Genomic DNA, 12,479 nt, shown 5'->3' with positions numbered 1-12,479 from the left:
TTTATAGGCTCAGTGCCCATTGTTAATACTGAAATCTGAGATTAAAAGAGACTGAAAGTAATCCTTGTTGAAGGTATGTCAAAGTACAGAGAGTTCTGGGAGAGATCAGAGACAGGATTTTGCTAAGAAGGCTGAGCTGTCCTAAAAATCCAATATATGAATTAGGAGAAATTCCAATCCTGTTCCCTGAGGCAATCAAGTAATCCTCAGGGGTCTGTGATAATTCCTCCTCATGCCAGCTAAGACACAATTAACTCTAAGTGGAAATGTGTTCACCCTCGACAACTTGTCGGGCTTGGCCTAAATAGCCAAGTGGTTATGGTACTGGGTTTGTAACCCCAAGATCAACAGTTCAAATCTCACAATGGCAAACTATGAAACAATGTAACTTCATCTGAAACAGATGGAAACAGGTTTACTCAAAAAGAGTATCAACAGTTCAAATCTCACAATGGCAAACTATGAAACTACGTAACTTCATCTGAAACAGATGGAAACGTGTTTGTACTCGAAAAAGTTACACAACTGCAGATACAAGGTAATAATGAACCTCAACGGCTTGTCAGACTCCATTCTCAATGACCATGGGCATCCACACTCACCGTCCTTTATCTAACCTTACTCTTTACACGCACGCCACCATTTTGTCCCATCTTCATCCATCTTAAGTGACAGGTCTAACCTTCTTCATTTTTAAAAACTTCAATCACTATCTTCTCTAATCGTCCACTCCTCTGCTACCCAGCTGTAACTCCTGGTAACAGCTCACCAGCACTTGTACATCAGTTTAGCCACTTCTTCAGTATCTTCTCCAGGACCTCAGTAACATCAGGTATGGGAGGCAAAACAGGATGCAATGGTTTAAGTGTTGCCGACCCAAGGCTTTATGTAGCTAAATACATTAACTCTTGTGTCATATTATCAAAAGGCAACGGGCTTGTTGGCCTGCATATATTTCCCTAACTCTGAAATGGTGATAATACTCCTATCTGCAAGATCAAGGAATGGGATGAGTGAAGAAGCCAAAGAGAAAAATATACTTGCTGCATTAATATTAAAAAACTGTTTCCCCTACAGTGTGGATTCTTTAAGAGGAAACGGAAGGAGGAAGAAAGTGAGAACAAGGAGGATGATGAGAAGAGAGAGTGAGGCTGAGGCTGCTCCAGTGCAGCACCCAGTATGCTGAGTGTCAGGAATCTCTGACATACCCACGCCGTCCCATCGAACACAGACTGACCGCTGTGCACTTCCTTGAAGCTTTTTTCAATTTGCAAGTACCCTTCAAAGGGGCCATGTCACCTTGTCCAAAACTCTTGGGACCAATCCAGGGTGGGGTGCCAGGAAACTATGTGTGTTCCAATGGTTGTGACTTACGAGACACAATCTGTATGGTGGATTTTATTGCATCGTTCAAAGGTTGTTCCTGTTAATGCGTCAGGTAGATTCAGCAATGTGGGGTGTCCATTCCTATTGTCAAGCAACACAGCCCCTTTCAGCCAGTCACACCCTGCTAACCCCACCCCACTGAGGCTGCTTACTACATACAGCCACTACCTATTCTGCACTGTTGCCACCTTGAGATGCGTGGCTTGTGCTGGAAATGATGCCAAATGATATCTTTGGTTGTAATTAAATGAGTTGACGGTGAAATATGTGCTCACCTTTATGCTGCCAACTGAGCGAGTCAGAGATCAAACACACCAGGGGAAATGTGCAAGAACATAACTGCCAGCAACTGGACACCAGACACTGGTGTGGACCAGATAACCCTAAAATGTACATTCACCTTTATTCTACTGTTTTTGTCCTTTCCCCAGTCCATGCTGTTAACTGTCAAAGGACCAAGGAGTCCTGGGACCTGTGTTCAGATCCAGCTCACCCACGTGATGACAATCTTTGATTTGCAACAGCCCCATGCAGTTCAAATCTGTGGGACAAACATTCACGAGATGAGAGTACACAGTGTTTGTCCAAGTGTTGATTAGTCGAGGTTGGGTTTGAACGCAGACCTGTCACACCTGGATCAGGACAGATTGTATCACTCAGACTGTTTCCCCCCCAGCTCGTGTGTGAGAATGGACTGCTCCAAATCATCTCTCATTTTGATTTGAAGCCAAGTAAAAGCTGAGGGAAAGGGCTGCCTGGGTCCCCCCAGGGCAATCAGCCATCTTGCTTACCCCTCTCCAATTCCAGCTTCTCACTGACACTGAAGTCACTCAGCCTAAGGAACAAATATTTACGTGCACTTTATTTAAAGCTTTCATTTTTTGGAAATAAACATTTAAAGAAATAAAACCTGATTTATAGTTTTTGTCTCATTATTGTGCATACAAAATTCGAATTTACTCTTTTTACATTCAGTAGTATTTTAGATTAAGGAATGAGACAGACGGGGGCAGCAATATTCCCACTCTCTGATTACCTTTGTGATTCTGGCTATTAGCTGAGCTGTATAGACCAGATGTCTGCTGAGTTAGCTTCACTACCTGGTAGAAATTAGCCTAGGCTCCTGCTCTTGATTATTGCTGACTGACTCCTGCTGGGAATCATATGGATAACAGGCAGTGAAGGGAAAAAATTAATTCCTGATATGAGATTATTGCTGCTCCCAGGCTCAGCCATATCAAGGACATTCTGTCTGTATTGAGGTATATTTTCATTTCCACTTTCCCTATGTATGTTGACAGGATGACATCTTACGCACCAACATTAGCAGCAGTGAAGGTGACAGCAAAATGCTGTGGTGAAACATCAACTTCCTTCACTGGGATAGTTTCTGTTCATGACTGCACTACTTGGACAGGGTAGGAAGGGCAGCAAGACTGAACACTTGGCAGAAAAAGATAACTATGTCAGAGCCACTCTAGCACAGTTGGATAGGCAGCAAGGGAAACAACAGCATGAAGAGAAGACACAGGTAAAAAGCAGGATCTATATTGGTTGACAACTTTACCGTTTAGGACACTCTTGGATTAGTTTGGGAAGAGTGGAAGTTACTTATGAAAATCCCAGCTATTAGTACCTAGCTGGCATGTTATCTACTGCAAAAAACAGGGCAGAGGGAGCTTTATTCTGCATCTAACCAGTGTTGTACCTGCCCTAGGAGTGTTTGATGGGAGCTTTACTCTAATGTTTGATCTGTTTTAACAACGGTCGCTGGGGGATGATCTTCCGGGGGTGAGGTGATTTTCCAGGTTCCACCTTGTGAGAGCTCACCAAGTAATGGTGCTTTGCTTAATGGAATTCTCTTGTGACCACTGTGGAAATGTTAGTTTGCAGACCAGCATGGGACTGGGCAGTTGCTAGTTATGTTTTCTTTTTAAAAAAGTTATTGGCTTTTTGTGGAGTCATACCTTGTTTTAACTCATTTATGGGATGTGTATGTTGTTGGCTAGGCCAGCATTTATTGCCCATCCCTACCTGCCTTTGAGAAAGACACAAAGGAAGAGGGCTGTGGTTGCTGCCAACTCCAGGCCATCCCAAATGGAGTTCCTCAGGGTACTGTCCTCGGCTCAACCACCTTCAGCTGCTTCAGCAATGACCTTCCCTGCATAAAGTCAGAGATAGGGATGTTCACGAATGATTGCACAACGTTCAGCACCATTTGTAAATCCTCGGATACTGAAATAGTCCGTACCCCCATGCAATGGAATCTGGACAACATTCAGGCTTAGGCTGATAAATGGCAAGTAACATTCACACCACACAAGTGCCAAGCAAGGACCATCTCCAACAAGAGAATATCTAACCATCTCCCCTTGACATTACCATCACTAAATTCCCCCCACCATCAACATCGTAGGGGATCACCATTAAGCAGAAACTGGCTGGGAATGCTGTGGCAAGTTACTCACCACCTGGCTGTCTTGAAGCCTTTCTAGCATCTACACAGCACAAGTCAGGAGTGATGGAATAGTCTCTATTTCCCTGGATGAGGGCAGCCGTAACAATACTCAAGAAGCTTGATGCCATCCAGGATAAAACAGCCCACTGTTTTTGGCAGCCCATCCACCACCTTAGTCATTCACTCCCTCCATCACTGTGCACCATGTCTTATCTACAGGATGCAGCAACTCTCAGACATGCAACTTCCATCACCTGGAAGGGCAAGGACAGGAGATGGATGGGAACACCATCACCTCCAGGTCATGCACCATCACAACTTGGCATATGTTCATTGTCACTGGCTCTAAATCCTGCATCTCCAATCCTAATAGCACATAGGAACACAGTCACCACACAGAATGCAGTAGTTCAAGGTGGCCAGTCTCCACCACATCAAGGCAGCAAGGGAGATTTCGGATGGAGCAGGAGCCATGAAGACAAAGGAGGGTGAGCATGCACAGAAACCCTGTCCCTTCCTTAAGCCCAGAGGAACTGAGGCCAACACAACTGCTAGTTTGATTGGACTCTGCTAAATTAGCACAGGCCAAGCTAGAAGTCCTTCCTGCTCTGTGGCTTACTATTGTAGAAAGCTGCAAAAGACACAGTGCAGACAGGCTGGACAAGTGGAAACCATCTCTCAATTTTCTTTCGGTTTATTTACAAAATAAAAACCTTTAAACCAATGACAGAGCAGAGTTAAACATTTACAACTACAAAAAAACATAATGCAATACCAGATGAGGGTCTTCTAGTGAGCAGAACTGTTTCATTCTTAATTCATTTTATTTGACGAGTTTGACAGTGGTTCTTAATGCAGAATTTGGCTCCTGTTTCATTTTTAACTGCATCACCAATTAACACACTCATACAATGCTTTGGGTGGGGTAGTATAGTGAACGTGAAAGGCAGTCTATCTAAAATAAAAGGTGTGATCCTTAATGAAGGTAATAATACAGTAGACACTGGGTTTTCAGATGCACCAGGCAAAGGGAGCAATTTGTTCCTGTCTGCTATTGTATGACTTGTGTGTGCCTCCATTTTATCTCCTGTGCATACTCGGTATGACAGGTACATTGTACAGTCACTGCAGTAAATAAGCTGGCACCAGGGCAAGGACCTGCAGTTAAAGCCAGGGGTTGGAGTCAGAGCATATTGTTTGGATACATTTTGGACAGGAGCAATACCTGCAAAACTAAGCTGGCATGTGGACCTAGATTAAACAGCTCTTTCATAGAGCTGGCACAGGTTTCACAGGCTGAATGGCCTCCTTCTGTCCTGAAAGATCTTGTACACATTTATAAAGTTCAGATTGTATTAGGTTTCTTTCTCTCCTTGCTGCAGTTTCAGGGATGAAGCACAAGGGACAATGTTACATGTTGGTGGGTGGCCCTTTGCTATACAGAGTTCAGAGTCGGTGCTGCAGTGACATGTCTCTGTCCTTAGCGAGTAACCAAAAGTGTACTGCTCCCCTCATGGCTGGAAAGTGGTGCTGAACAATCACAGCTCACTCCACAGGCCCAAGTCCCAGACCAGAGATAACTTAAACTGTCATACATTTTTACCCCATGCAAACCAATATCTTCCACTGCACAGATTCAGAGTTAAAACCAATGGGCAATTCTGGGTTTTAGGATTAAACTAATGGCTGTACTAAGTTCCACATTGGTTACTGTTGAAAGTAGATCACACTGTCAAGATTTTAATTAAACTTCATGCATCACTATTTACAAACCCATCCAAGTTGTAGCCAATTTTAGTATTTGTGAAAGAACTGATTACATAAATAAATGACAAAGATGTTTATGAAATTGCCCAGTGCTATTTTCACTGTGACAGTGTGTCATTTTTCAAGCACTTCCTTTCCCCAGTCACCGCTCCCTTTGCCATTTGCTCCTTTGTAACCAACATAGTAGCTCAGAACCTACCAGTGTGAAATATCAGCAACTCCTTGTGTCTCATACACAAGAGGCTCTGACCTCTAACTCTCCCTCCGGGTCTGAATGTTGCCTTTCAGAATACCGTATTGTGGAACACTTTCATTAATGCCACTGCTCTCCTTGCTCCAATGAACATACCCTCTGGATGACGTTGTAGGTTGAAGAGGTAACAGAAAGAGGAATTCTCCTTCATGAATACTGTCAGAATATGATTAAAAATGAAGATTTCCCGCTCATTAGGATTTATGAGCTTCGGCAGTTAATCCAAGGATGGTTTGACCCTGATTTGTCAAGCACATCCTGCTCAACACAAACAAGTGCTCTTTGGAAATATGAAAAGGTTTTCAAAAATTCACCAAATCCGATTCAATACAGCAATACAAGCCTTGGAAATTGAATCTCCTACTGACACTTGCTATTGAACTGAGGAGTCGTGACTATGGCCAAGTAGCTGAGATCTCTTGGAGTTTATAGATCCATCCCCCAGCAAGAATCAGTGCCTGTGGAGATGAAGTGCGGGAGAAGCATAGGAGGAAGGAGATACTAAATATAGAAAACTCTGCTCCCCAGTTTCCAATTGTCCCTGGTTCCTGAGCGTGCTATAATATCACTGCCCACTAGGGGATGCAGTAAAACAACTGAGGAAAGCTGTCGCTGAGATCAGTGCTTCCAGCCTAAGTGAGGGCAAGAGGTAACATACCGCCCCTGTAATTATTTACTCGTTCTTGTGTTCTTGAGTTCCCTTCCTGTGACCTGCCGTTTTTTCTGCACTATGCTGTTTGTTAGAGGATGTCTTAACTACATGGGTTTTTAAAGGCTGCCTGAAGTGGCTAGGATACCTGGCTGTAAATGCAAGGTGCTAACGGGGAGCTAGAGAGTGAAAGCCGTTTGCAGACATCCTCCATGAGACAGTTCTTAGAACCAATCCCAGACCGCCTCATAAGACTGGGGAGGATTTTGAGGCAAAAACAGAAATACCTGGAAAAACTCAGCAGGTCCTGGCAGCATCGGTGGAGAGGAGCAAAGTTGACGTTTCGAGTCCTCATGACCCTCCAAACGTCAACTGTGCTCTTCTCCGCCGATGCTGCCGGACCTGCTGAGTTTTTTCAGGTGTTTTTGTTTTGGATTTCCAGCATCCGCAGTTTTTTGTTTTTATCTCTGAGGATTTTGAGAACTAGCTCAACGTGGAGTGCTGGGTAAGGGCCGTCTGGGGAGTAGCCACTTTCAACTGCATTGGGTGTAATGACCCTAGGAACTCATCAGCACTCAGTTTAAGATCTGAAAGTGGAATCCTACGATGAGGGGCTGAATGATGCAGATCAGGAATTAAATCTGGAGCCTGCAGGAGGAAAACCTTTACAGTCAGACCATGTATTGGGTATGACGCGATTGGTTAGCTAGTAAAGCCTTGAGGGAGGGAGGGAAGCAGGCAGAGTCTCTGCTCCTGAGTGCTACTCAGTGACACCCCGCTGGAAAGTGCACAAGTGTGGATGTCAGGATCAATGACGAATACTCCCACAGCTAAACATTCTGCTAACATATGCTCTCTCGGCTCACCCTTGATGAATAATCACTCTGCAAGGTGTCAAGGGTGGCTAGCTCTTGTGGGACCCATATCCTCACTTTCAGTTGGGGGCATAAAATGGGGATGCACAGTGGAGGGAATCCAAACAGATTGTGCCCTGTGGCCATTGACTGGAAAGGTATATTCTAATCCAGACCCCCAGATTTTTAAACACATATTTCTGGGGTATGAGAATGACAATCAGTCAGTTTATATTTGGCACAATGGTTCAAGGGCTTTAATAGTTTCTTTTTGTGTCTTTGTGAGAGTCTGTCTGGTACTGCAATATTTCAGCGCTGACTCTCTCTCTTCTCCACCACCACTGCCACCCCATCAGTCTCTCGATAGTCAAGGCCTTCCTGGAACAAAACCAGCAGCATTCCCATTTATTTTCACAGATCCACCCGTCATTTCACCGGGATTGTCTAATCTTTCACCCACAACCTCCCTCATGCCCTCTTACTACAAAAAATATCTTACGAGCTTTGAAAAGTGGAATTTTCCACTGGTGAAATTAAAATCAATTTGCCATGGCGTTTTGAACGAAGCAAGGTTCGAACAAACTGAGCATAAAACTATTATTTTTGTGCAACCATTGAAAAGCGAATCGATCCCACATTGTTAAACACATAATTCACAGAATGAAAGATAGGCCCCCTGTAAATGCCATCAGTTTAGGTGCAGCCACTCAGCTGTGGCACGTGCCCACTTCTTTCTTTAATATATATAATTTACAATAGAAGTAACAATATTACTGATCGAGTTATGCAGGGGTTGGGGTGCAAAGTACTTCCTGCAGAGTCCTTTAGTATGTCCAGGGGTCCCGCTGCCGGGTTTCACTGCCGGATAACTCCTCTGAAGTTTGCCGATGACCCATGGTGACCTCTCCATTCAAACTCTTGCGACACACGGGACAGGTGTCATGCTGGAACAGAACAGGGTGCTTGAGAATGAAATACTGCAAATCCCAGAGTAATCAGACTGCAGTCACGAAATATATCATGGATATTTCACTCTGTGCATTATTAATGCAGACTCTAGGAGCGTTACAGTTCAATCATCTTACCACAGTACAGCAAACAAGCATGCAGAAAATCTTCAAGTAATCTATCCAATGGTTGGCATTTTAAAACAGATCCAATTACAGATAGGGGCTGATCTAGGTGCAGGAGAGTGATGAAGGATGGGAGGATTCCCAACTGAGACGTAGGGGCACAGACTCCCTGCTAGACTGTAAGGTTACTGTGGTATTTCCATTCTCTGCACAGAGTCCCACTGCTTCACAAACACATTTTCTACTTGGGAAACCTGCACGAGAGAAGCCAACACACCAACAGCGAGCAAGTGTGGTATTTTAATAAAACTATTGTTGGACAAAAAGACTCACCAGTTCTAACCAGGGTACGATGCAGTCGCTGTGGAAGAAGTGATTGCAGGGCAGCTGTCGAACTTGTTCCCCAAGGAGATAATCCTCTTTACACACCGGACATTCTAAACCTGAATCTACAGCAACACAAGGCAGAGGTTTACATAAACACACAAGCAACAATTCTGCTTTATTTCTTAATGTACAAAGTCCTACAACTCCCCATTATCACCTCCCCTAACTATTTGTTACCCCATCCTCATGTCAAACACCAGTCCCAGTGCAGAGGGTCCAACTGTCCAACAGATGTATCTGCAATGTCCCTCTGTAGACCATTGTGTTCCTTTGCTCACTGCTTCACTCAGTGACTCTCGTTAACTCCTTCTACCATCTCTCCCCCAACATCTCTCACTCGTGCCTCCCCACTATCCTAAGATCTGGACCGAGGTACAGGAGCATTAGCAATTACAAAAAATAGACTTTGCTGTTCAATGTTTTAACAATTCCTAGTGTTGAGACACCGAGTTTCCCAAATTGCTTTCCCTGAGTGACAGGCTTCAATTCTCAGCTGATTCATACCCTGTAACTCAGTGTCAGTTAGTGAATAAATGAAACCTTGCAATTTCTGGAATCAGTTTAACATCTGCCTCCCCCTGTCCCATTAATACCCCACACCCTGGAACAGTCTGGAAATACAGACAGTTATAGTAGAACTCGTTACAGATTGGGAATGAATGGCACGCACCGATCTGCTCCTGTGTGACGTGCACTGTCGGGAGGGCTGTGATTTTGTCTTTATCTGCCGGGGGAGGTCCTGTGTTTTCTAGTTGTCCCAGAAGCTGTGGAAGGGAAGCAGTGATTTGAGATCAATGATATGGCTGGTTGTAATCAGCCTTTAACCTGCTAGGGACTTTGCAATTTTCTCCTCTCCATCAGGCCATAACTCTTGCTAACAATTCTACAAGTGCACTCTGTGAGGAAGGAGGGAAGCAGGGAGTTTAACTAGGGGGAGAGAGCGTTACAAAAAATACTCACCATTTTTGAGCATGTACACACACACACACGCGCACACACTTTCCAGCAAGGGTCAGCAGACAGCAATGCTGAGACCTCTTGGAATGTCCCAAAAGCAAGCCAACTACCTCAGTGCTGACTGGCAAAGGAAGCTCGGGCATGTGTTGCTCCTGATGGTGCCATATCGCAAAGAACGTGTCACTCGCAGATCCATCAGAGAGCGTACATCGCTCTTACCTTTTCCCTATGGACCATACCCCAACCAACTGGCCAGGCTAGTAATCACCTCCCAGCTTCTGCACATGAGGGCGGGATGCGGGGCAAAAGACATAAGACCACCCTGATTTCCAGTGTCTGTGTTACTGAGATCAGTACGAAAGTCACAGGCACATGCCTGTATCCTCCTGTGATGTCTCAGTGTGATGTCCAGCAGAGCACCATGAAACTAGTGTGAGTTATACTGTGCCCACCCATATTACTCAGTACTGGAGAATGAAGATCACTGGCTGGTCAGAGAATAGAAATTGAGCAGCTGAACTACAGGCAAACAAAATGGAAGTGACACAGAATCTGTGAGAGCTCAGCACAGACATGGTGGCCAAAAGAGCAGTAAAAGCACAATGGATACAGAGGAAAGAAAACAGAAAAAGAGTAACAAGCAAAAAAAAAGTAAGTAATTCGATGGAATGGGAGAGAAAGCGAATGACATGAAGACAAAGGGTGTCTGTGACACAAGTAAAAAAGGAGAGAGGGAAGGAGGGATAGTAATTGTAAAAATCCAGGTCAAAGAGACAATGTGTTTTATCTTTAAATCATTGTTTGTTAAAGACTTAGCTGCCTCTTTAAAACAACTCAAACTCAAGCGCAGGAAACCTAAAACACTTCAATAAGCATTGGGACTGAACTGACTCACCTGTGTAATAACGGCGTCGAGTCCGCTCTGTCCCCAGGCATAATCGGCAGGGTTTGAGTGCAGCATCCCACTCCTCAGGAAGGAGAAGAAATGGAGAACACTTCACCAACACAGGGTTACTCCATGAATAAATCACCAAAATTTGCAAATTTCTGTTCGTTACCCCACATACACTGCATTCCCAGGGTAGCACCAGCATAGGGTTGATTTGGAATAAAGCTCCCTCTACACTGTCCCCATCAAACACTCCCAGGACAGGTACAGCACGGGGTTAGATACAGAGTAAAGCTCCCTCTACACCGTCCCCATCAAACACTCCCAGGACAGGTACAGCACGGGGTTAGATACAGAGTAAAACTCCCTCTACACTGTCCCCATCAAACACTCCCAGGACAGGTACAGCACGGGGTTAGATACAGAGTAAAGCTCCCTCTACACTGTCCCCATCAAACACTCCCAGGACAGGTACAGCACGGGGTTAGATACAGAGTAAAGCTCCCTCTACACTGTCCCCATCAAACACTCCCAGGACAGGTACAGCACGGGGTTAGATACAGAGTAAAGCTCCCTCTACACTGTCCCCATCAAACACTCCCAGGACAGGTACAGCACGGGGTTAGATACAGAGTAAAACTCCCTCTACACTGTCCCCATCAAACACTCCCAGGACAGGTACAGCACGGGGTTAGATACAGAGTAAAGCTCTCTCTACACTGTCCCCATCAAACACTCCCAGGACAGGTACAGCACGGGGTTAGATACAGAGTAAAGCTCCCTCTACACTGTCCCCATCAAACACTCCCAGGACAGGTACAGCACGGGGTTAGATACAGAGTAAAACTCCCTCTACACTGTCCCCATCAAACACTCCCAGGACAGGTACAGCACGGGGTTAGATACAGAGTAAAGCTCCCTCTACACTGTCCCCATCAAACACTCCCAGGACAGGTACAGCACGGGGTTAGATACAGAGTAAAGCTCTCTCTACACTGTCCCCATCAAACACTCCCAGGACAGGTACAGCACGGGGTTAGATACAGAGTAAAGCTCCCTCTACACTGTCCCCATCAAACACTCCCAGGACAGGTACAGCACGGGGTTAGATACAGAGTAAAGCTCCCTCTACACTGTCCCCATCAAACACTCCCAGGACAGGTACAGCATAGGATTAGATACAGAGTAAAGCTCCCTCTACACTGTCCCCATCAAATACTCCCAGGACAGGTACAGCACAGGGTTAGATACAGAGTAAATCTCCCTCTACACTGTCCCCATCAAACACTCCCAGGACAGGTACATCACGGGGTTAGATACAGAGTAAAGCTCCCTCTACACCGTCCCCATCAAACACTTCCAGGACAGGTACAGCACGGGGTTAGATACAGAGTAAAGCTCCCTCTACACCGTCCCCATCAAACACTCCCAGGACAGGTACAGCATAGGGTTAGATACAGAGTAAAGCTCCCTCTACACTGTCCCCATCAAACACTCCCAGGACACGGGATTAGATACAGAGTAAAGTTCCCTCTGCACTGTCCCAAGGGGGTTTGGAGGGGGGGACAGTGAAGAGAGGGAGAGATTGGGAAATGAAAGGTGCAGAGTATGTTGCACTTACCAGGAGAATGTCTGCGGAGAGCCTGAGATTCCAGCATTGAAGAGTCCTGCAAACAGCTGCTGGATTATTCTGTAAATACACAAAAGACAAGAAATGAGCCACAGCCAGTCATGCAGACAGTGTCCAGGAAACCACTGGGGTTCAAGAGGTCACCTGGGAAACACATGGAGTTTCAATTGTTTCAT

General features: G+C 45.2%; 2 protein-coding genes across 3 annotated transcripts in view; one reads left to right on the top strand and one right to left on the bottom strand.

Annotated features, from left to right (window-relative positions):
• Window positions 1–2,300, top strand: part of itga10 (integrin, alpha 10) — an 86,765-nt gene extending 84,465 nt beyond the window's left edge. The window contains exon 30 of the mRNA XM_041179722.1: window positions 1,078–2,300. Coding sequence (XP_041035656.1) covers window positions 1,078–1,149 — 72 coding nt within the window. The 3' untranslated portion in view covers window positions 1,150–2,300. The remainder of the gene's footprint in view (window positions 1–1,077) is intronic.
• The window catches only part of rnf115a (ring finger protein 115a), a 45,475-nt gene that overhangs the window by 13,033 nt on the left and 19,963 nt on the right, over window positions 1–12,479 (bottom strand). The window contains exons 5-9 of one of the 2 annotated variants that reach the window (XM_041179723.1): window positions 12,295–12,363; window positions 10,680–10,752; window positions 9,498–9,591; window positions 8,774–8,889; window positions 4,523–8,311 (exon numbers count right to left, since the gene is read on the bottom strand). In XM_041179723.1, coding sequence (XP_041035657.1) covers window positions 8,192–8,311; window positions 8,774–8,889; window positions 9,498–9,591; window positions 10,680–10,752; window positions 12,295–12,363 — 472 coding nt within the window. In that variant the 3' untranslated portion in view covers window positions 4,523–8,191. Of the gene's footprint in view, window positions 1–4,522; window positions 8,312–8,773; window positions 8,890–9,497; window positions 9,592–10,679; window positions 10,753–12,294; window positions 12,364–12,479 lie in introns of those variants that run through there. The other variant, XM_041179724.1, reaches the window with a different exon arrangement.

Source organism: Carcharodon carcharias, chromosome 36 (assembly GCF_017639515.1).
Source record: "Carcharodon carcharias isolate sCarCar2 chromosome 36, sCarCar2.pri, whole genome shotgun sequence".
Lineage (NCBI taxonomy): Eukaryota > Metazoa > Chordata > Chondrichthyes > Lamniformes > Lamnidae > Carcharodon > Carcharodon carcharias.
This window is presented reverse-complemented; position numbering and strand designations above follow the sequence as displayed.